The sequence below is a fragment of the Eleutherodactylus coqui genome, chromosome 4 (genome assembly GCF_035609145.1).
Source record: "Eleutherodactylus coqui strain aEleCoq1 chromosome 4, aEleCoq1.hap1, whole genome shotgun sequence".
NCBI classification, from domain to species: Eukaryota; Metazoa; Chordata; class Amphibia; order Anura; family Eleutherodactylidae; genus Eleutherodactylus; species Eleutherodactylus coqui.
The window spans coordinates 256,909,125-256,933,854 of NC_089840.1; the positions used below are offsets into that span (position 1 = coordinate 256,909,125).

Below are 24,730 nucleotides of genomic sequence, written 5' to 3' on the forward strand. Positions count from 1 at the left end.
GTGGATCAGAGGGGTCATAGAGGACAGGAACTACAAGTAATAGATTTCCTGCTTGCTTTAGTGATCCAATCAGTAATGATTTTCACTATTTTAGTATATATTCCGTACATGTGAACAGAATGCTTGTCTTGTTGGGAGGTTCCAACCGGTGTCCATGGGCATACATAGCAGACAGATTTTGGAGGGGGGGCTCTGTTCTGGTTGGTGCCATCGCCTTTGCTGCTATGTGGTGAACTGTGACAGACCCTCTTCTTCAGAGAAACTGCATGGTTTGGGTTTATCCCCGTGTTGTGATCCCGTCTTCATTTTTGTCACAATTTTCCAAAGTACAACTGGACAACAAATTTAATTCACAGGTTAAACTATTGTTGGCCTCTCCTCTGCACAGGTCATCAATAGTAGATCAGTGGGGCTCTGTTGCCCAGGCACCCCCCATGATAAGCTGTTCATCAGGCCGGTGTGCTTAGGCACGGAGTTGATTTTAGCAGGAAGCAGACAGCTCCGTTCCCACTTCAATGGCCAGGTTTGGTATTGCCATTCAAGTTGCCATTCACTTCAATGCAAGCTGGGCCTGCAATACCATGCCTGGCCACTGCAGTGTGAACGGAGCTGTCTGCTGCTTGCTGAAATCAGCTCCCTTCATAAACGCATCTGACCAGGTTGAAGTGAATGGGACTCGGCCTGCAGTAGCAACCTGGGCCACTGCACAATGTACAGAGCTGTCTGCTTCCTGCAGTAAAACGGCTAGAAATGTCCATCGCGCTTTGAGACAACTTGTGCTTATGTTGTCCTGGCCTCAGAACACGCCATTAGGTTTTCATGATATCGCATAGGTGATGCAATTTTTTGTCAGTGCCTCAGACCTTGCCCTCGGTTTCCTTGCTATAGAACCTGTTGGGGGGGGGGGGGTTGTGAGGACTGGAATTTTGAAAATCCTGTCATATATAATAGTCAGTGTGATAATTAGTAAAATCACAAATCATCATACTTCTCTAAAATATTGTTTTGGGGCTGAAAAGTCTAAGGGGCTGGCTGCTAGGGATCTCCCTTCTAATCTGCCGTCCACTGCCTGTTATCATGTGAAGCCTATCTCTAGTTACAGAAATCAGATGGATTACAGGAAATGGAGGAGGGTGATGATATTTGCTGCCCATAGAAGTGTATGGAGAGCAAGGGGAGCTGCTACAGAAGGAAAACAACTTGCACATATGTGGCTGCAGTGAGTGTTTACTACATTTACACTGCTCAGTACTTCTCTGGTGTCCTCCATGCTCATGTCATATCTTTGTGTGCTGCAGACAGTTATGGAGCAGCATCTCATGCTTTCTCTGTGTACAGAGTGTGGAGACGACGTAGCAGCGGTCTACACCCTTCAGCTCAGGGAAGACTTTGAATTAGATATGCAGCCTACAGAAGGGAAAACTGGTGATAAATGTCGGATACAAGTCATATAATGGCCACATATAGTGTTCCTCCGGTACACGATGACGGCTTATTCTGAAAAGTCGTCTGAAAATGCAGGTAGTCTTAAATCAGTAAATTGGATCAGTAAATCCTTCCGGGAGCCCCTGCAGTCTTTTACGATGTTCAGGGCGGAAGCGTATTTTATATGCATCGAAGCACAACAGGGCACCCATTAAAATCACGGAAAGCATCACATCCTGCGCTGGAATCCATAACTGGTGCCGCGCTCGGCTTCAGCCTCCTCCTAGGAGCTTAATGTATCCTAATTGTGCAGATGACACGTCTGTCTCCTTCATATGGGAGTAACATATATATTTTTGTTTTATAGTGGTTTACAACTTTAATGCCAGAGGAGTGGATGAGTTGGCTCTGCAGATCGGGGACACCGTGCACTTACTGGAGACTCATGAAGGTGAGACATCGCAGTTATGACAACTATTTTGCATTCGGCCTATTTTGAGTTTTGTGTATTTTATGGCCATTGATTTTTAGTTACAGAGAGATCTTTAACTCCTTAAAGGGGTTGTCCCGCGAAAGCAAGTCGGGTTAAGCACTTCTGTATGGCCATATTAATGCACTTTGTAATGTACATCGTGCATTAAATATGAGCCATACAGAAGTTATTCACTTACCTGTTCCGTTGCTAGCGTCCTCGTCTCCATGGTGCCGTCTAATTTCAGCGTCCGGTCTTCTCCCTGGTGAATGGGGCCGCTCGTGCCGGAGAGCTGGTCCTCGTAGCTCCGCCCCGTCACGTGTGCCGATTCCAGCCAATCAGGAGGCTGGAATCGGCAATGGACCGCACAGTGCCCACGGTGCACCATGGGAGAAGACCCGCGGTGCATCGTGGGTGAAGATCCCGGCGGCCATCTTGCTCAGGTAAGGACGAAGTCGCCGCAGCGCCGGGATTCGGGTAAGTACTAAACGGTTTTGTTTTTTTTTAACACATGCATTGGGTTTGTCTCGCGCCGAACGGGGGGCCTATTGGATAAAAAAAAAAAAACCGTTTCGGCGCCGGACAACCCCTTTAAGGACGCTGTCTTGTTTTCAGATTTCCCTTTTTTTTCTTCCCCACTTGCACACTTTTTCAAATAATCCTAAGTTTTATTTTTCCTTCGGCAGCTGTCTGAGTTTTTTTTTTTGTTTTTTTTTGCGGACAAGTTGTATTTTTTTTAACGTATGGAAAAACTTTTTAGAAAATGTCTAACAAGGGTGAATTGAAAAAAAAACCCACCACAACTTTTGGGTCTTGTTTTTATGGTGTACACTCTCCTACAAAAATGACATGATGACTTTATTTAGTGGGTCAAGACCGTTTTAACAATCCTAAATTGATTGATTTTTTTTTTCTTTTTTTTTTCTTTTCTTTGCTGTACTACTTTATATAATATTAAAATTTGAATTTTTTTTTTTTTCTGTCGTCATCTTCCACCCGCTTAAATATTTTTATCTAACTGTTGATGGGTTGTTGGAGGGCTTGTTTCTTTAGGAACGATCTGTGGTTTTCTATTTGAGCCATTTTGGAATATATATGACTTTTCAATCGCTTTTTATTACCTTTTTTTTTTTTTTTCTTGGAGATTCGATTTCTTGGCCCGACATCGCACTCACCCATGTGAATGTAGCCTGAGGCCTCCTTCCCACGACCGTATGCATGAAATGCTGCGTGGAGTACGTAGCCTTTTACCGGCCTGTGGAGTCGGCGATGAGCCCGGCTATCGCTGCGCATGACATCAAAATCCATATACTTTCATTAACTCCATTCACCGCGAATTATGCGGCCATGCGTTGCGTGTTGAAATCACGGTTGTGTGAATAAACCCTAACGGTTAACCGTTTCCTGCAACGCCACAATGGGAAATTACCGTAAGCATTACATAGTGTCCATTCACACCGATGGCTTGTCTCTATAATGCAGGGCTGGTCCTCCTGGGCAGGAGGCGCTCTTTGTAATGAGGTTCCTGAACAGCGGAGGTCTCTCTGCGCTTTCTTAAAGACTTTGACATATCCTAGGGACGGGTCAGAGACTTAGATCGTTGGAGCTCCAGGTGCACCCCCCCCAGCAATCAACAATATGAGCCAGCTAAAGTGCCATCTATGCCCGCTTGCTGACCGCGGGTTATAGGCTTTCTGTTGAGTCTGGCTTCAGCTGGCAAGAGCTTTGGCTGTTGTCAACAGCACCCCTAGCAAGCTAAACTTTTGACATGTCTCAAGTTGGCATCCATATTCAGTGCTTGAGTCCCGTCACTGTAATGAAGTTCTTCCAGCAGGCAGGGAGGTAATCTATATCATCTTTGGAGATTATTAAACTATTTGTAAAAGTGTGTTTTTGCTTTTTTTTTTTTTTTTTCAGTTTTTACATTTCAGCTACAATGGAGCAATGAAAAAGTAGTTTCCAAGGCGTGCCTAACTTCTTATGGTTTGCTTCGCCACATTTGATTTTCTTCCTCTTTCTCCGCAGGATGGTTCAGAGGTTACGTGTTGAGGAAGAAATCTAAAAAGGTACGTGGCCTCTTTACTTACAGCCGTGACTTGTGAAATCTCATTTCCAGTTATGCCGATTGTCATTTGGATGATTAGCCGGCCTTCACAATGGTAATTCTCCTTTATTCTCCTGCAGATGCTAAATCCGTATAGCTTTTCTATCCATTACAATCAGAGCGGCCGCCTCGGTTCTCGCTGATATTATCACTAGATCATTATAGGTTTTGATTTGGGTATTGTAATGTTCCTGTCTGATGATGTGCTCGAGGCATTGAATGTGATCCTATTATAAGCCGGGGCAGGGGCACCTCATGTTGGCGCCGCCCGTCATTACCAGCAAGTTCAGAGCGTTCTGTTCCATCTGTTTGCTGCCACACTTATACCAATGCTACAATACGTGGGAAGAGCTCATGCGCGTCTGATACTTTATCGCTGCTGGAACTGGTTAGCACTTGCTAAAAAACAATCATTTAAACATCATAGACATAACTGTGATTATGGTGATAACCGTTACAAGTCTGGAACGCTCAAATACAAGGGAGAGCTGGTACTACGCCTCTGCAGCGCCACCTGTTGGAAGGCAGCTTTGCTAGAAGTCAGTGTCTGACCTTCCGACATGACTGAGCATAGGGTTTTTCTCCCAATGAAAGATAACTGTGTTCCCAGGCCTGTTGGATCAGACACTTTTATAGGGAAGCTACCTTCCAATAGGTGGCGCTGTAGAGAGGCTTTGTACCATCCCACATTTGCATACCAAATTTCCCAGAAGGGCATTGCACGGCATAGAAGTCTCCCTCTGCCGACTTGGTGCTCTCTTGGACTGCCTAAAAGGAAACTAAATATGAATGATGCAAGTAAACGGGAGGTAATCTTGCACCCGCTGTAGGATTGTCTACACGTTCCTGAAACAAAAAATCTTATCACAAGGCGGGCTTAAAAGTTTTTTAAAAATTCAAAACTTTCCAGCAAACTTGCTGTTTGGCTAGCCAGAGACCTCAAAGAGTCGGGGATCAACTTTTATAGCCTATTTTCCTTTCATTGTGGGAAAAAATTTTTTTAAGTGTTTCGACCATACATTGGGGTCTTCATCAGCTGTACAGATAATTCAGACTGGCCTGTGATCTATATAGTGGGTTTAAGGTAATTTTAGACTTTGGGCTATATGAAATATCCTTGTGTGTGTTTGGATTAGTGCCCAGACTAGTACAGCCCCATAGGGTGAGATTTACACTAGTGCTCCATTGCCTTTCGATGGGACTGCTGAGATAACAGAGCGGCGCGCCCGCTGTCCTCCCCATTGTAATGACTGCAGGGCTGACCACGCTTATTTGGCGGGTGTTAGCTTCATACTGATGTCCATGCAGGGGAAGAGCCACATTAAGCCCCTCATCGGTCAGCAAATTATCCAGCCTTATGGATAGGGAATAATTCAAATTTTGGTATGACCCCCCTTTTAAATTCTCCTTTTTTTTCAATACCCATGCTTGCAGTCAGTGAATGGAAACGTTCTTCGTTGACTAAGCCTCCAACCCTGATCATACCTTACTGTCACAGCTGCTGGTCTGGTTAGTCGTGGAAGATGTGATGTTATACCTAACTGGATGTGGTTATGATTCCACTCGCTGACTGCAAGATATTCCACTTACATCAGTCCGGGGCAGAAAAAGAACACAATCTGTTCACTTTATAAAGAAGATTAATTTAAACTTCTGCTAAACTGGTTTCACGTGCCGCTTTACCACACGAACGTAATACTAGTCCAAATACCTGCTGGCGTTGTAACCCCCAAGTCGGTATGGTCTACCGTATATTCTGGGGATGCTCTTTAGGCCGGAGTCCCATGATCGCATGCGTATGTGCCCTGTGGTTTTGCGGAATGGGCGTTGCATATTTACATGCGCAATTGTGTTTTTTGCTGTACTTTTTTGCGTGCATGGAAAAAAAAAGCAAAAAACGGAGATGGGACAATACCTCTGCAGCGCCACCTATTAGAAGGCAGCTTCCTGCAAGTCAATGTTAGACTCATTTATACAAGCCTTGTAACAATAACTGTCATTGTTACAAGGCTTGTATTAACAGTCCAACATTGACTTGCAGGAAGCTGCCTTCCAATAGGTGGCGCTGCAGAGGTATTGTCCCATATCCCTTATTTGCATATTACCCAGAGGAGCATGAATGGCCTTTTGAGTGACCTCACTCACCTTCTAGGTGCTCTCCCTAAGGAGAAAAGATGGTGTTCCTGCCCCACGACAAAAAAACCCCAAAACACGCCAATATTCTTCGCCATTAAAATGGCCAATTTCATGAGTTCAGAATGTTCTTTCCCTGTGCAACTTCGTAGAAAAATTAAGCATGCTGTGTATATTTTTGCACGACCGAATTGCACATAACAAATACACGCGTGTGAATGAACCCATTGAAATTAATGGGTTCTATTTTCTGCGTATCGCTCACGCAAATTACTTGTTCGCAAATACGCTTGTACGAATCCAGCCTTTAGTCATCCCTTAGTAGTTGATGATCCACTCTATATCTTTAGTGACCTTTTTCATTACCGATATCCCTTTTATCCCACCCACCTACCTGCTGAATGTACCTACAAAACGTCCAGACTACCCCTTCATATTCTCACAGCAATCAAATGCCTCATTGTGCCATTTTTGGAAACGGATGGCTCCTTGTTTCCTGGGCTGATGGGTACGGCCGCAACCTAGATGTTAATTCCATGGGATTTCTAACTGCCTCACTTCAGAACACGTTAGCCAAATGTACCTCTATGTGGCCCCCTGGGATCCCCTCGTGAAGCGTGTGGCGGCAGTATGTGGCCCCCCACGGCGGGAGGCGCGTGTGGCGGCAGTATGTGGCCCCCCACGGCGGGAGGCGCGTGTGGCGGCAGTATGTGGCCCCCCACGGCGGGAGGCGCGTGTGGCGGCAGTATGTGGCCCCCCACGGCGGGAGGCGCGTGTGGCGGCAGTATGTGGCCCCCCACGGCGGGAGGCGCGTGTGGCGGCAGTATGTGGCCCCCCCACGGCGGGAGGCGCGTGTGGCGGCAGTATGTGGCCCCCCCACGGCGGGAGGCGCGTGTGGCGGCAGTATGTGGCCCCCCCACGGCGGGAGGCGCGTGTGGCGGCAGTATGTGGCCCCCCCCCCCCCCACGGCGGGAGGCGCGTGTGGCGGCAGTATGTGGCCCCCCCCCCCACGGCGGGAGGCGCGTGTGGCGGCAGTATGTGGCCCCCCCCACGACGGGAGGCGCGTGTGGCGGCAGTATGTGGCCCCCCACGGCGGGAGGCGCGTGTGGCGGCAGTATGTGGCCCCCCTCCACGGCGGGAGGCGCGTGTGGCGGCAGTATGTGGCCCCCCTCCACGGCGGGAGGCGCGTGTGGCGGCAGTATGTGGCCCCCCTCCACGGCGGGAGGCGCGTGTGGCGGCAATATGTGGCCCCCCTCCACGGCGGGAGGCGCGTGTGGCGGCAGTATGTGGCCCCCCTCCACGGCGGGAGGCGCGTGTGGCGGCAGTATGTGGCCCCCCTCCACGGCGGGAGGCGCGTGTGGCGGCAGTATGTGGCCCCCCTCCACGGCGGGAGGCGCGTGTGGCGGCAGTATGTGGCCCCCCTCCACGGCGGGAGGCGCGTGTGGCGGCAGTATGTGGCCCCCCTCCACGGCGGGAGGCGCGTGTGGCGGCAGTATGTGGCCCCCCCCACGGCGGGAGGCGCGTGTGGCGGCAGTATGTGGCCCCCCCCACGGCGGGAGGCGCGTGTGGCGACAGTATGTGGCCCCCCACGGCGGGAGGCGCGTGTGGCAGCAGTATGTGCCCCCCCCCCCCCACGGCGGGAGGCGCGTGTGGCGGCAGTATGTGGCCCCCCCCCCCACGGCGGGAGGCGCGTGTGGCGGCAGTATGTGGCCCCCCACGGCGGGAGGCGCGTGTGGCGACAGTATGTGGCCCCCCACGGCGGGAGGCGCGTGTGGCGACAGTATGTGGCCCCCCACGGCGGGAGGCGCGTGTGGCGGCAGTATGTGGCCCCCCACGGCGGGAGGCGCGTGTGGCGGCAGTATGTGGCCCCCCCCCCCACGGCGGGAGGTGCGTGTGGCGGCAGTATGTGCCCCCCTCCCCCCGCCCACGGCGGGAGGCGCGTGTGGCGGCAGTATGTGGCCCCCCCCCCCCCCACGGCGGGAGGCGCGTGTGGCGGCAGTATGTGCTCCCACGTGTGCCAGCAGTCTATAAAGGCAGCTCTCTAAACTACATCTGCTCTTCTCCGTTTTTCTTTTTATTTTGCGAGCCCGTGCGACCATATTTTTTCCTTTCTCCTCTGGCTTTATTGATCGTTTTCCTGCCGGCTCCCATCTGTACGCCCGATTTATGAGCAGAAGGTCTGATTTTTGTGTAATAAAATACATTGTTCAAAGTTTATTAAAAACAGTTTACCATAAGATGTTGCGCGAGGAGTTTCAGAGTTCTACAGTGATTTCTGTACACCTTTCAGTTCTGGTCATGATTTACAGCCATTAAAGGGACCCTCCAGAATTGGACAAACAAAGATGTCCGCACCACTTCTCCACCTACCGGGCGCATACTGTGTATTTAGCATGCATTGGTAGTCTAAATGCTGCTTTGATTGGCCAGCATTGCCCATGTGACCATCGCTGGCCAGTCAGAACAGCATGTGGCACCTTTTAGACTACTGATGCGTACTAAAGTGCACTCAGGTAGTCAGAGAAGCGGTGCGGCCATCTTTGTTTGTCCAGGATCGGAGGGTCACGTTAAAGATACAAGCCGGGCCATCGTGAGGCTTCATGGTGTTACATACAATAATCTGCTTTAGTAAACGCACATTTTAATTGCCTTTTTATTTGTTTTCTCACAGGGCATATTTCCTGCCAGCTATGTTCATCTTAAAGACGCCACAGTCGAAGGAAAGGGGTAATTTAATTTACGATTTTTTTAAGTAACCAAATAATTAATACTAGATGTGGCCGGTGTAATGGGAGCGAGAGTCGTTGTCTATCAGCATGGAAGCTTTAGGTAACGATGTGTCCTGGCGAGGCGGTGGGGTTTTATTCCTCTAGTCCATCATCCCATTGAAAAACATTAGTCGGCCTCTCTGAAGCCTGGAATGGCTGATAACAGGGAGCAGAAGAGACTATCAGTAAATTGTGAAATGATATATATTTAAATGGTTAAAGGGGTTTTCCAGCACTGAACTGTTGATGGGTTGTCAATGGTTGATCGGCGGGGGTCTGCCACTTGGAATCCCCACTAATCAGCTGAGTGACCGGGGCGCTTAGGTGAGTGCTGTGGTCACTTTGGTCCACACAGGGCACAGTGCCATACATGGTATAGTGGCTGTGCCATTTGGATGGGACTGAGCTACTCTTAGGCCATGTGACTGGTGACCTGATGATCATCCAAGCCTCACCGTGGACTTTCCAATCCCTCCACCCCCCCCCCCCCCCCCCCCAAACAAAAAAAAGTTATAGCTATTAAACTGCCAGATACTAAAAAGTTGTTAAAAAAAAAAAAATTCTCCATTTTTGCCCAAAACACTCTGGTCATTGAGGGGTTAAATGTCACTTCCTGTGTGGCGTACCCTATAATTAGAAGCCAGCTCCCAGCCGGAGGAGGTCAAGGCGCCCGTTAAGAAGCTGCGGCTCAGAATGTATTTGGTTGTTGTCTTTGTCTTCCGCTCCGGATTAGATATGTTGCACATCGGTATTCTAATCATCTGATTACTGCATAATGACATCTACAGCCTGATTACAGAATTGATTTCTAGAGCCGAGGTACAGGACGAAAATAGCAGAAAGTGAGTGTATTTATATAGGGCGAATAAATGGCAGCGGCGAACGACGGGCGGGAAGTTCTGACAAGTTTATGGAGTCTCTGAGCAAACTTTGATCCGGCTGTTAAATAATGACAAATGGCTTTACGTTGGAAGGCTCTCAGATCCTCACAAATAGAGGACGGAGGATGTGATTAGACGACTCGCCTCGTTGGCAGATATGTAAATACAAGAGAAATGAAGGCGAAAGAGACCGGAGCGTAAAATATGCCGGGCTTCACAAGGTGTAATTAGCTTCACCGCTGCCAGAGCCGCGCCAGTAATTAGTGCAATTACCTTTCCTTTACAAAGTGTAATTCTACTGTAGCAGGTGGTTTGATGGAAATATTAGTAAAACACAATGCCGGGAAAAAAGTATTTGTCCCCTTCCATATGTCTGCCATTACTGCATATTTGTCACACTTATTGTTATCCAGAAGCAAATATACCGCAATACTTAACATCCGCAGTGCTTTCTGCATAGCAAATTACTTAAAGACCGGTCTTCTCTCCTGGCATGTACACTGGATGTCCTCTTTATTAGGGACCCCTGTCTACCCCGTTTACCCCAAAATAAGACCTACCCTGAAAATAAGCCTTATCCCGATTTTTTTTTTTCTCCAGGATTTTTGGGAGGCTTGAAAAATAAGCCCTACTCCGAAAATAAGCCCTAGCTGCATTACGTGAAAGGAATACTTATGTAGCAGACTCTGTCCGGGTCCTCCTGCTGCTGTCTGGAGCTCCGCTGTGCGTCCTGCAGTCCCCGTTTGCCCACAGAAGATCACTTCCTGGTTACGAGATTCCTAAATCCCACCTACAGAAAGCAATGGCTCTGATTTGGTTCTCTAGCGCTGTTTAGCCAATCATTGCAGCACTTGATGACCCAAGGCGATGGCTGTGATTGGTTCATCGAGCGCTGCATTGATTGGCTGAGCACCAGTTGAAAAACCATTCACAGCTATCGGGTTGTGGAGGTGGGCTTTATGAATTGGCCAATCAATGCCGCGGTTCAGCACTTTGGGGCTCCATAAAGCAGCCGTAGGGACCTGGACCGAGTATGCTAGGTAAATATATGAAGACATCCCCCCGAAAAGAAGACCTAGCGCCTCTTTTAGGGCAAACATTAGTATGACAAGATGTTATTTTCAGGGAAACATGGTAGTAGAACGCTGGACCTCTTTTGGTCTTCAGAACCGCAGCAATTCATCATGGTGTAGATCCCACTAGGCATTGTATTCCTCCTGCAGGAATATCGGCCCCTGCGGACAGGAAGCTTCTTGTACTTGCCACAAATTAGACGCGCTGACAGGAAGGGGTCATCAAGTCATGCTGCTTGCACCAAAGTTTGACCTCCCATCAGCATGGTGCAACAGAAATCTGAATCCATCTGCTCAGTGATACAATGTTTGTGCTCTTTTGCCCGCTGGGGTCTCGCCTTTCTGTTGCTCTTAGACGACCAGTTTCAGCATCATTACGGTTTGCTGTTATAGCCCATCTGTGCTAAGGAACGAGCTGGGCGTTTGGGCACATTAGTTGGAACCCCAGGATTGTATTAGGCTGCAGTTCTCCTGTCTGTCAGAACGATTCTTGACATCCTCTTGTGACCCCTTTTGGCGATGAGCTGTTCACATCCACAGGATCCCCTTTCGCTGGATGTTTTTCCTCGATCACACCATTCTCCATGTACTCAGCTGCACAAGAAATCCCCACAAGGTTGGCAGTGAAATCCTCGCCCGGCTAGTCTAGCACCGATGACCCGTTGGAAGTTGCTGGATTTTCCCATTCTATTGTGGATTCACGCTGAAACTGATCCTCAAAAAAAATCACATGACAAGTTTTCTTTTTTTTTTTTTAAATATGTTGCACCCCGGGGTCACGGGTCTGTTTTCCATCCAAAGAAGCTCTACTTGTAAAAGGGTCCGGGCTCTAATAAAGCGGCCACTCATGGTAAAGAATTGTATTTCCAGTATTCTAATAATTTTCGTGCCTCTATTCTCAGCACTCTACACTTATGTCTCTCCTGTTACGGCTTCTGAAAATGGATGAATAAATTGACAACTGGGTGTTGCCAGTTGAGGGTGTATCACTAAACATTTTGATATTGTCCAATCAGTGCTGTCAGTGTCCGATTATGTAGGAACATGCCTTTCGACTAGAGGATTGGTAAGATCCAGCTGCCAATTTATTCATAAATTTCCAGGCAGAACAACAGAGGGACAGAAATGCATAAAGTTCTATGAAAAGATGCTCCAGAGTTCTTGCTGTATGGCAACTGCAAGTAGTTAGTAAAATATGCAGTAGGGTTTGTTAATGCTGTATGTATACTTTTCAGGGAGCCTTTTATTATAAGACCTTGTACCAGCGACCCAGTGAGGTGAGGAGAAACATTAAAAAAAAAATGTTACCAACCAGGCGGAGATGAAAAAATGTGTTCTAAAAAGGTCTCCTGTATAATACTCCCATCGTCCTCTATCGCCCGCACCAGTGTTCGCGTTCTGATATGCTTTTGCCTTGTTTTTCTTATGGACTCTGTACATTTTCAGGCAACATGAAGCGGTGCTGCCTTGTGAGATTCCTCTGGTGCAAGAAGTCACTACAACATTACGGGAATGGTCCATCATATGGCGGCAGCTTTACGTGGTACGTTTTCCAACTAGTGTGGGAGGAACTGACATTCATCTCACCTGTAAGGGGGGAAAACCTTCACAGGGAAAACACAGAAGCGCCATATTGAAGGACGTCTCTGATAATTGCGCTCTGTGTCCGCCTCCTAAATCCGCATCACTATGGATGACACTTGAACACCTCTCATCCACACAGAAATTGACATGTGGCGTAGATTTTAAGATCTCCCGCCGGTTAATGTCTTCTGCTTATTTCACCCCTTTCAATGTAGAGAGGTGAAATCTGTGGATGGACCCAGCTTAATGTAACCCTCCGGTCCTGGAGAGACAAAGATGGCCGCACCACTTCTCTGACTACACTGTCTATTGCTACACCTGCTTTGATTGGCTTGTGCTGTCCACATGATCCGTGCTGGCCAGTCAGATCAGCATGTAGTGTCTTAGACTACCAATGTGTACCGGTAGCTTGAGAAGCGGTGCGGCCATCTTTGTTTCTTTGGTTACTTTAAGACGTTCGGTTTAACCGTCTTGTGCCGGTGTGTGATCCGTCTATTCCATAATTATACGTTTCCTCCCTCGTTGTATTAAGTCGCAGATTTGTTTTCTTTTTTTCTAGCACGATAATCGAGAAATGTTTAATTGTGTCCGGAATATGATCTACGACCTGGTGGAGTGGAGATCACAGATCCTCTCGGGAACGCTGCCGCAAGATGAACTGAAGGAGCTGAAGAAGAAAATCACTGCCAGGATTGATTACGGGAACAGGTTGGTACATTTTAACCCGCTGCTGCCCTTTTCTTTTTCCTTCTTTCAGGGACGTATCCACATGAGGATGTGATCTTTGCAGGACGACCTGTATTCAGTGGTACCATTTACCCTACTATATAATGTATCGGAGAACTTAAAGCAAAACTCTAAGTAATGTGAAATAAAGAAACTATTTTGAAGTTTTCGAAGGGGCAGGGGAGGGCAGAGGGTGGTCATGGCACTCATGGTGCCGTAGAAATGATATGCTGTCCTCATTCTGTAGGTCAGTACGGTTTCGGTGATCCTAAATTTTATATAGTGTTTTTTTTTTTTCTTTTTTAATGGCTTTATGCCACCATCTTTTGCCCCCCATCCCCTAAAAGTGCTTCCGGTTTTTTTTTCCTTGTTGATGGCCTGTCGCGATGGCTTTTTTTTTTTTTTTTTGTGTGTGGGTTGAGCTGTTTTTCCTGTTGGTACCATTTGGGTAAATAAGACTTTTTGATCACTTTTTTGTATTGACTTCTTTCTTTCTTTTTTTCTTTTCTTTTGGAGACTGGGTCACAAGGAAACGCGCAATTCTGTCATTCCTTATTTTATTCTTCTACTAGTGTTCACCGTGCGGGATAATATGATGATGTATACAGCGTTGTGGAGAGCTTTATGGATGAGTGGGGAGTTTAAGAGTGTTTTCCAAGGAAATGCTATCGATGACCTATTCCCAGGATTGGCCGGGGTTCGTTGACTGGGCACCCGCTGTCACCACCACACCACGGGTACCAAGCGGAAGCTGCTGCACTGACTCCTGTGTAGTGGCTGATGCTTGTAACTACATGTGCAGCTCTTATTCATTGTAATTAGTGCTGCGCTTGTAGTTACAAGTGCCGGCCACTATACAGGGGTCAGAGCTAAGAGCATCTGCTCCATTCCCCTGTGTGTTGTGGCACTGACAGCAGGCGCGTGATCAGCTGATCGGCCAGGTTAGTGATTGGTGGAGCTATTGATGAACTATACGGAGGATAGGTCATCAATTATATTTCCCTGCAAAAACCCTTTAATAGTCTATAGCGCACAGACAACCAGTGTAGTGACTGGCGCCGGCTGGAGGCATCGATGCGGTGGTCTAAACGTGGTTGCATTTAAGATCTATTGGAGGGGAGAGACTTTAGTGAGGGGAAGACCAATCTGTAGCAATTTGCATTAAAGGGGTTTTCTGACCTATTTAATATCGGGGGGGTGCGGTGTATGTAAAGCAAAAACCTCATTTCCGCTTCCTGCAGGGCGCTGCTTCCCCACTGGCCGCGCTCCAGTCCGCTGTTTGTATTGGCGGTAGCGCTCATGTAGGTTGTCTACTCACGTGACCGTTGCAGCCAATGGGAGGCCGGCAGGGATGTCATCAGTGACGTCTAGTATACCCGCCTTGGGGCTTCTACACCAGAAGCCCATGTGACCGGTTAACTGGACGTATCCTGGCCTTTTGGCGGGTGAAGTCAGAGCCAAAACTATATAAAAGAAATAACTTGAAAATCCCCTTTAAGACTAGATTTGATCAGGGCGACAATCTATATCTATCCACAGTCAGAAATGGACGGATTCTGGGGATATAATTTGGAGGTGCGGGTAAAATGAGCGCGCAAAATATTAAAGCCAAATATGACCTAAGTAGCGAGGAGTTATGGAGATATTGGGTTTAGGTCGGTGAAGAGACGGCGGAAACGCAAGAAGGTCAGTTTGCGAAGGATTCGCTGTCCGATAGCGAACGGACGTGGTGTTAGACAGCGGACAGACCATCATGGGTGCGTTGTAGCAGTGCAGGGCTGGTGTCTTGGGGAGGGGTGTATACCTGGGTGATATCGGCATAGAGACGGGACATGGTAGTAGCCGGTCACTTATGGCGGGGAACGCCGTGTTCGTGTCCTCGTATTCTGTATCTCCTGCTATAACCTTGTACCTGCCGCTTCTCTTCCGCACTAGATGATGCTTTCTGAGGCTGCAGCGATTAGCATTGCCACATGAATATGTAGACCTTTATTAGCAGCAGACGGTTACCTTTCCGGGGTGTTTAGGTATGCGTTTTGCCTTTTAGCCTTTTTAACAGTCGGGCAGCTTCATGAAAATCTAATTTTGCGCGTGGTTCACTGCGATATGGCGGTTTTGCATTTCCTGTGACCAAGTTTTTTGCTTTTGCATAGAAGCCGTTTTGAGACAGATCCTTGATTCTATTCATAATAAAGAATTTAAAGCCTAACCTTCTTCTCAATTAATGAATTCCTTGTTTGTTATTGTGTCTTACCATCTGCCAATGTATTTGCTTAAAGTTTGCCTAGCCTCCAGATGCTCCGCATTCAAACAAGAACGAACATCTTGAGAATTCGTTTTGTTCTAAAACTTCTGACAAATGGCAACAAGACTTGCCGAGAAGCGTCCTCCGCTCCCGAGAAGTAATGGATGCGCTCTCCTCCGAGGCCCCGGAATACAATGTTTATGCTGCATCTAGGACATATGCATCCTTCATACGACAAGATCTAATCACAACGCTTAGTTTAGGCAGGAAGAGTCAGTTTACAATCCTCTGCTGAGGGTTCTTACGGACCCATTCAGTTTGCTGTATGGAACCGGCTGTCAGGCGGGGTTCTTTAACCCCTTCCTGTCTGCTCTTACCCTGTGCAGTTAGGACGGATATAGACATCCACAATGGATGCTGTGTATGTTGCGGATTGGGGGGGCGAGCTCCATACACGGTGGGTATCGCAGGGTCTTTGACAGCTTGTATCAACTGCAGAGAGAGACAGTTCAGATTGCGGCTTTTAACACTTTAAATACTGCCGTCCATTCTGAGAGTGTCATTTAAATGTCCAACACATCCCCTCCATGATTAAGATAGCAAGGTTGTCCCCTGAGGGTCATGGTAGCCTGCAGACCTCTAAAGGCCCCCAGGGCTGCCTTGATTGTTTGTCTAGTAAAATGTATCTGTGGTCTTTAACCCTTTACAATCCAATTTTGGATTCAGGGTTTCCTAGGGGGCTTTCTCTTGCTGCCATTATACAATGGTGCCATCTGCTGCCTAGAGCCAGTACTGCGGTAAGGGATATGCTGGAGAGCCCCCCCCCCCCCCCCCCGACAACAGAACGGCCAGTAATCTACAATAAGAATACCCTGCCAGACGTCTTCCGACATCGGAGCTGTACAGCCTTCAATCAGAATGTCTTTAGACGTCAGACAGTGGATTAGAAAGGGTTAATAAGGAGCCTCTAATGCAGTAAAATGCAATACCATAATATGATCCCTAAGGCCAAATGCAGACGGTCGTGTTGGATTCTGTCTGCAAGATCCTCGCAGCGGGATGCAACCCTGTGCCCCTGCAGTGGGCTCCGGCTTGCCTGTCCGGCGTTCTCACTTTGCGCTGTGGATGTGCTGGCTGGCGCACAGCCGCACATGCGCAGTGCAGACCCGGTGCGTCAGCGATGACGCGGTGATGCGAGACTCGCACTGATATAGAACAGGCCGCGATTTCCACCCCGTGAGCAGAATATCTCAGTTGATTTCCACTCTTGGGCATGGAAGTGCATTTTTCAATGCAAGCCCTATGGGCTGTATTTGCTTTGGGATCGAAGCTCCGGATCCCACAGTGCAAATATGCCCGTGTGCATTAGGCCTTATGGGGACAAAAAATAAATAAGAAATAACTAAAATAAAGACCCTTTTTTTAATAAAAAAAAAAGAAAAAAAGTGTGTGTGTGTGTGTGTGTGTGTGTGTATATATATATATATATATAATGTGTGTGTGTGTATATATGTGTATGTGTATATATGTGTGTATATAATATATATATATATATATTAAAACCTTATTAAAAGTTACAAATTTACAATGAGTTGTGTGTTTGTTTTTGTTTGTTTGTTTTTTTCTTCTTTTGGGTCACCTCATATTCAAGAAAGTAATGAATAAAAGCAGATTGTCGTGTGAACCCTAAAATAGTACCAATTAAACCTACAGGTTACCCTGCAGAAAAAAATGAGCCCTCATACAGCTCTGTTGATTGTAAAATAAAGTTGTGACTTTTTTTATTTTTTAAAGTGAGAATGCCAGAATTGCACAATCTGACCTGGACCCAGGAGCATCAATGGCCCTTGGTCATGAAAGGGTTAACAGGGTTATTTCGGACTATTATATTTCTAGCCTTTTTTTTTTTTTTTTTTAGTAAAGACCATCGATATCAGATCAGTGGCAGTCCAACTCCAACCCCCCTCTGCCGATCAGCTAATTGAAGGGTTTACAGCACTCTAGTGAATGCCACATCCTCTTAGCTGTTTGCCGCGCTCGGCGTCATACGTTTTATAGCGACTGTGCCTGTATTGTGGCTCTCTACGGCTCGGTCTCGTACACTGGAGCTGTGAAGCCCCTTTAATCAGCTGTTCGTACAGGTGCCAGGAGTCAACCCCCCCCCCCCCATTGAGTCTGACTCCTGAGGATAAGCCATCAACCTCAAACGTCTGTTCACACAATGAAATCCCATACAGATTCCGCCTCTGAAAAATCGTTGCCAAGCCGCAGGTTTCTACTTTGGCTATGCACATGTACATCCACACATGGATTTAGATTGTTTCAATGGGCAAATCCGCTTGTGGGATACCCAATGCCGATACAGTGAGGGACATATCCCCCCCCCCCCCTCTTTTTTTTTTTAATGCACACTGATTTTGGAATGTTTATAAAATGGAATCCTTGTGGACTACGGTATGGATTCCCGCTGAAAGTAATGGGACGCGGAATCTTCGTGGGCTCCACTTCAACCCTGCACAAGACTGCGCCATGTGAACATACCCTTAATGCCGGGAGTTCCAGTAAAATGAAGTTGTCCCGTAGCCCGAGGACCGGGCATGCTGATTGGTGGGGGGGTTGGAACATTGGAACTCCCGGTGATTAACAGAACGGACTGCCGGAGATAGTCCGGTGCTTGAACTCTCGCTTCGGTAGTCCCATTGATATTAATGCGTGGCCACAGCTCTGTCAAAACAGGGGCTCCGTGCATCCCTGAATGAATAATAATTGTGGGTTCCAGACTTACACCCATCAGCAAGTTATTCCCTGTCCTGTGGATATGGGATAACTTCATTCTACCGGGATACCCTTTTATATTAGACGCTGTTCTTACTAATATTTTAGTAATTGATCGTGTCTCATCTGAATTAATTGACTGTAACATGGCTGTTTCCCCCCCCCCCCCCTCCATCCCTCCACTTTCCTCCCCATGCCTCACTCTTTTGTTTTCTCATCACCCCTTGATCTCTTGTCTACCTCTTTCACCTTTTCATACTCTACTAATGTTTTATTTTTCCTTCTCGCGTTCCTTTCTTTTCCTTCTAACTCTCCCCCTTGTGTATTTCCCTTTCCCTCTATACCTTTTTTACATTCCCTTTACCATTTATTTTCCTTTTCTCCCCCCCCCCCTTCTTCTTTTTACCCAGTTTCTTTTCATTTACTCTAATGACCTTATGATTTGCTCTGTGTATTGTCAGTTGCGTTTGTGGAACTGATATTTCCTCTTTGTGGTTTGCACTGAACGGTTTGCCTTTTGCCCTAGGGTTCTTGATTTGGATCTTGTTGTCCGGGATGAGGATGGTAACATTCTAGACCCGGAGCAGACCAGCACTATAAACCTGTTCCAGGCACATGAGATTGCATCAAAACAGGTGGAGGAGAGAATCCAGGAGGAAAAGGTCAGTAATATTAGTGTTAGCAGTAATTGGTTAGACATAAGCGCCCGCACACATTACACTTTAGTCATCTGAACCTGCTGATAACGGCCGGTTTGGACGGCTCTGTTATGCGTATGGGAGTTACTTAACGTTCCCTGATAGATACTGACCGGGCGATTGGGGAGGAAGGGTCGGGAGAATCGGAGATGTCGCATTCTAACACCTGATCCTTTTGTACACCAGGATCTCTCTGCCCCCCCCCCCCCCCTCCCTCGAATCTTCAGGGATGAGCCACCAGTTACTCGAAAAAGCCGATGCTCTCTCGAGTAAATCGCCTTACCGAATATTTTTGCTCATCTTCATGCCTTAAGGCCCATTTATATGGAGCGATGATCGATCAAAAACCGCAAAAAAACACAATCGTTTGAGCGATAATTGTTGTGTCTAAACGTGCTGCCATCGTGCACTGCTAGCTGATCGTTAAATTCAGGACAACCTAAAAATCATGGTGCTGTCTTATCAAGAGTCCTCCACAGGTAGTGCTGATAGCATTGTTTCCCATGGGAAAACAAAGGAGCTGAAAGCAGATAAGAGCCCTCGGGCTATTAACTGCATTCAGCTAAGGCTTCATTTGCACGCTAATAAGCTACTAAGTATCTGAGTAGCTAGTTAATAGTTTATGCAAAATGATCACTCAAAGCTGTCACTCAAACTGTCGTTTGAGCGATCATCGCTCCATGTAAATGGGCCTTTTAGTCTATACGGCGGGAATTTGACCACTCACAGAATTTAAATCTACATTGTGGAAAAAACAAAAGGTGACATTTTATCTGTGGGCTAAAATCTGTGTGAAGATCAGCGGCAATAGGTATGCAATATTGCATCAAAAATCCATGTTAAACAGACTATTAGTGATTTTCCATTGAAATCTGGATTATATCATGTGTATATATCGTGTTTCCCCAATTATGAGCCCTACCCTGAAAAAAAAGTAATGCTCGCCTAGTAGACGGCGTTCGGCTCCCTCACGCTGGGCAGCGGCGTTGTTGCATGCTTCCGTGTACTCCTTAACACTGACAAAGTATTTCTTCCTGGAAGCGCGGCTTAAATACCCTGCCTCTAGCAAGTGATTGCTCTGATTGGTTCATTGAGCGCCACCTCAGCTAATTGGAGCCGGCGCTCGATTAACCAATCACAGTCATACAATGATATTCAATGAATGGCTGCGATTGGTTAATGGAGTGCTGGCTTTGAGTGGCTGACACAGCGCTCGATTTAACCAATCAGAGCAATCGCTTGCTGGAGGCGGAGTATTCTACCAGGAAGAAATGCTCTGTCTGCATTCAGGAGTACACGGAAGCCTGCAGCCCAGCGTAAGGGACCTGAACGCCGCCTACTAGGTGAGTGTTATAAGATACTATACCATGTTGCCCCGAAAAGAAAACACTCCTATATTATTTTTTCCCCCAAAAGGCCACCCTCCTGCCCACTCTTCTGTTGTGCTGGAGCAACCAATCACAACTCCCCCCCCCCCCCCCTTCATATCTAGTAGTTACTACTAGTGCTGGTTTACGTACTGTATTGTAGCTAAATGGGAAACCCTGTAACTAACACCCGGTACGTTGGTCGTTACTGAAAATCCTTTGGTTTTCAATGTTAGTAAAGATACCCAATCGCATCCGGACTTTTGAAAATAATATTCTGTCTTGAAGTATAGTTTTTTGTTTTTTGTTTTTTTTTTATTCATGCTCTTAGTTTTTGTATTTCTCGCACATTTAGTCCCAGAAGCAGAATGACATCAACAGACAAGCCAAGTTTGCCGCCACGCCATCTTTTGCATTGTTTGTCAACTTAAAAAATGTAGTTTGCAAGATCGGGGAGGATGCTGAAGTTTTAATGTCACTGTATGATCCCTTGGAGTCCAAGTTCATCAGGTTGGTGATGGTTTCAGCCATGTATGTCATGATACAATTACCTGCTGGTTCATCTGGCGCATCTTTAGACACTCCTTCCTAACTTTTTTTTATACCACCTAGTAGTTTAAGTTACAACAGTTTTTGCGCCAAAGTTTTGGCTTGGTTTTTGACATGCTCCGCTGAATTCGGGTCATGCTCCTTTGTGACCAAGCCACACCCCCTTTCTGCAAATCGGTGCCTCTTTTTCGCTGATGTTAAAGTGTCTGCACCACAGTGCTAATGTTTTTCAAAGCATGTAAGACAGTGTTCTGGTGCATTTTCTATAGTACCTCCATTATTATTTACACTTGGAGCCTGAAAAAGTTGCACCTCAGTTTTGCTTGCATTGCTGCAGTTGGTTACTGTGTATAACTAAGTTGCAATCTTGCAGCCTGAAGTCCAGAATGGAAAAGAGATTTGTGCTGCTGGTCAGCAAATGCTACTGTCAAAGCTATAATCTAAGCCCTAACTGCTGAAAGAAAAAAAAAAAACGCACAGAAATCACCTTAGACTCACTGTCAGCCCGGCTGCAGCTTCTCCCCAGGTCCCGACACTGATCTTCTCTTTTGGCCGGGAATTCAAAAATGCCCGCCTCCTGGAAGCGCTGGCTGTGATTGGCTGACACTAAGCCAATCACAGCAACTGCTCGATGGATGGCAGTGATTGAACGAATCACAGTCATTCTTCGAGCACTGGCTGTGATTTGCTAAGTGTCAGCCAATCACAGCCAGTGCTTCCAGCAGCCGGCGATTTTACAATCCCCGGCCAGAAGATGAAGAATATCAGTGCCGGGACCAGGGGAGAAGCTGCGGTGGCGCCCCGGACAGCGCGGAATAGGTGATGTATACTTTTTTTTTTTTTCTTTAGTTACAGCTGATTTTCGGGGTAGGGCTTATATTTTAAGCCTCCCCCCTCCCCCCCTGAAAATTTTCGCACATGATGCTACAAAGTCGCGCGATTTTGTAGCATCACATGCGACTTAGTAGCGCTACGAAATTGCTGTATTGCTGTGAGAAAATCGCGGTGTCGCCTGTGTGAAAAGGCCTTAAAGGCGCTGTTAGAAGTAATGTAAAGTTAGTTACCGCATATTACATGTGCCAAGCCCTTGCTTGTAATACGCAGTAAAAAACGCCCGTGTGAGAGAGCCCTAAGTAGTGGTGGGCTAGGATGACTTTTCAGTCTCTAAACACAAACAAGAATGTTTTCAGTCATTCGGTGACCTTGATCTTGTAAGTAACAAGGAATTGAAACACAAAGTAGATTAGAACGTTGCAGAACTCTTCTTTTATACAATGATTAGAAGAACATAGAAAATGCATCAGAAAATTAAAAGTCCCATCACCTCCTTTTTTTTTTACCTCCTCCCGTCTTTTGATCCTATTTAGTCTCAAACTACATTTATAAGTAAAATCTTCTGTGTCAGAGGAGATCAGCCATATGGCTTCTCTTCCTCTTCACTGTCTGCAGCAGGAGCCCCCCCCCCCCTCCTCCTCTGCAGGGAATGGGAAGTATTACTTCTGGTACTGCAGCTGATTGCAGTACGAGGCATCACCACAACTACATGTACGGTGCTGTGTCGCAGTAAACCATGAATGGAACTGTGCGGATAGGTTGTCAATATCACAGCATTGGAAAAGTTTTACTTTTTCCTGTTGTAGAAAGTCACATCCATGAAGCTGGAAGTAAATGATATAAACTGCCTGTAGATTTGTAAATTAATCAAATATAATTGAAAATTAATGAAGGGAAAAGACTCCTGGAAACTTCTTCACAGTTCATAACTAGTTAATAAATCCCAATCACATCCTAGTAATTAAAGCAAGCATCCAAAATTAATGTCATTAGTTTAACGATTTCTTCTCATCTAATGCACTTGTGAATTTTTGAGTAGAAATCTAAAATGCAATTTTACAGCAAGTACCAAAAAAAAAATTGTAATTATTTTTACATGTGCTTTGCATTAGTAAAATGAAACATGGGATTGAGTGATGCGTTGTATACCAAAGAGTGGGCGGAAAGTTTTTCTTTGCTAAATTTGGGGAAAAAATCTTAACAATCAGCAAAAAATAGTGCAGAACCTGATTCCTTGTTGTTAGGCCAAAATGATGATAAGGACATATGTGCATAGTATGAGTCTATGGGTAGTTGCAGGTATTAAGGGGAAGCTTTGGTAAGTGGATAAAATACAAAGTCTTCGCCCATCCAGTCGACGCATCTCCAGAATCGGCGCGTTAGATTATGGAGCCCATAGGGGACAGTCCCTTTTAAATACTTTTTACTGTGGGAGAAACTTGATTGTGTCATTACCACACACCCGCCAAATGACCTGAAAGTGGTTATCATAAAGTATTTCTTGACAACTGAGAAATGCAAAGTCCTACAAATGGGCAAGAAAAATGAAAAAAGCACATACAGAATGGGAGGAATTGGGGTAAGCAGCAACACATGTGAAAAAGACTTGGGTATATTAATAGATCATAGACTGAATATGAGTCAACAATGTGATGCAGCAGCCAAAAAGGCAAACGCAATTCTGGGATGTATTAAGAGAAGCATAGAGTCTAGATCACGTGAGGTCATTATCCCCCTCTACTCTTCCTTAGTCAGACCTGATCTGAAATACTGTGTCCAGTTCTGGGCACCTCACTTTAAAAAAAGATGTAGACAAACTGGAGCAAGGTCAGAGAAGAGTTACCAAGATGGTGAGCGGTCTGCAAACCATGTCCTATGAGGAACTGTTAAAGGATCTGGGAATGCGTAGCTTGCCAAAAAGAAGGCTGAGAGGAGACTTAATAGCTGTCTACAAATATCTGAAGGGCTGTCACAGTGCAGAGGGATCAGCCCTATTCTCATCTGCACAAGGAAAGACTAGAAGAAATGGGATGAAACTGAAAGGGAGGAGACACAGATTAGATATTAGAAAGTAAGGGTGATCAATGATTGGAACAGGTTACCACAGAAGGTGGTGAGTTCTCCTTCAATGCAAGTGTTCAAACAAAGGCTGGGCAGACATCTGTCTGGGATGATTTGGTGATCCTGCATTGAGCAGGGGGTTGGACCTGATGACTCTGGAGGTCCCTTCCAACTCTGCCATTCTATGCTAAGGAATCTTCATTGATCACAGCTGTCTTTTAAAAGGGTTTGTCTAATTACAAAACAACATCCCCCTGTCCCCTGCAATAGCTGCAACTGCCATAAAATAACCGAGCGGTACTTGCTCCTCCTCTACCGCAGAGATCCAGCGCTGCAGTACTGCTCACTTATTGGTGTGGGTGTGGAAGATGTCCTCACCGCACCATCGCTCACATCCTGGGTGCCACGATGTTAGGAGTTCAGAACTGCGACCCTGCGGCCTCTAATTGCCTGTAGTGGTCATGTAGCTTCCTGTGACCTCTTCCACAATAAATACTGGGAGGATGGTGGGGCAACAGCACTACATCCCTGCGTACGAGGACAAGCAAGTACAGCGTATTGTCTGGTAACTGGACATCCCCTTTAATGGGTGCCCCTGTTCTTAATGCGCTAGTTTACAGATGCAAGGAAGACTGCCTTGTATAAGTGCTATATGAAGTGCATGATAGAACATTTTGGCTCCATATTTGATGCATGTACTAAGGGGAAAAAACCGGTGGAGGCCGAGGACCTGTTTTTATAAAAATATATGTACCTGTCAGGCGCTGATGTAATGGCAGTGCAGGATAGTATGACAGTCTGTTATTGTGCGCCGCACAGGCTATTCACTCTTAAAATGTATTACAATGAGAACATTTCCTGCTTTGCTAATGCATCACTTCACTTCTTTTCAGTGAAAACTACTTGGTTCGCTGGTCAAGTTCAGGCCTGCCAAAAGACATTGAGAGGCTTCACAATCTGCGAGCTGTTTTCACAGTAAGATATATATGATTACGGGTATTTCTGCAAGATGTCCTGATAAAATAACGGATTTGT

The 24,730-nt window shown here is 46.5% G+C and overlaps 1 protein-coding gene across 2 annotated transcripts in view; it reads left to right on the top strand.

Moving 5' to 3' along the window:
* DOCK1 (dedicator of cytokinesis 1) overlaps window positions 1-24,730 on the top strand; it is a 364,042-nt gene that overhangs the window by 30,323 nt on the left and 308,989 nt on the right. For both annotated transcript variants that reach the window (XM_066601145.1, XM_066601146.1), the window contains exons 2-9: window positions 1,793-1,876; window positions 3,923-3,963; window positions 8,806-8,861; window positions 12,303-12,399; window positions 13,000-13,148; window positions 18,713-18,848; window positions 20,607-20,761; window positions 24,589-24,670. In XM_066601145.1, the coding sequence (XP_066457242.1) occupies window positions 1,793-1,876; window positions 3,923-3,963; window positions 8,806-8,861; window positions 12,303-12,399; window positions 13,000-13,148; window positions 18,713-18,848; window positions 20,607-20,761; window positions 24,589-24,670 (800 nt within the window). The remainder of the gene's footprint in view (window positions 1-1,792; window positions 1,877-3,922; window positions 3,964-8,805; window positions 8,862-12,302; window positions 12,400-12,999; window positions 13,149-18,712; window positions 18,849-20,606; window positions 20,762-24,588; window positions 24,671-24,730) is intronic.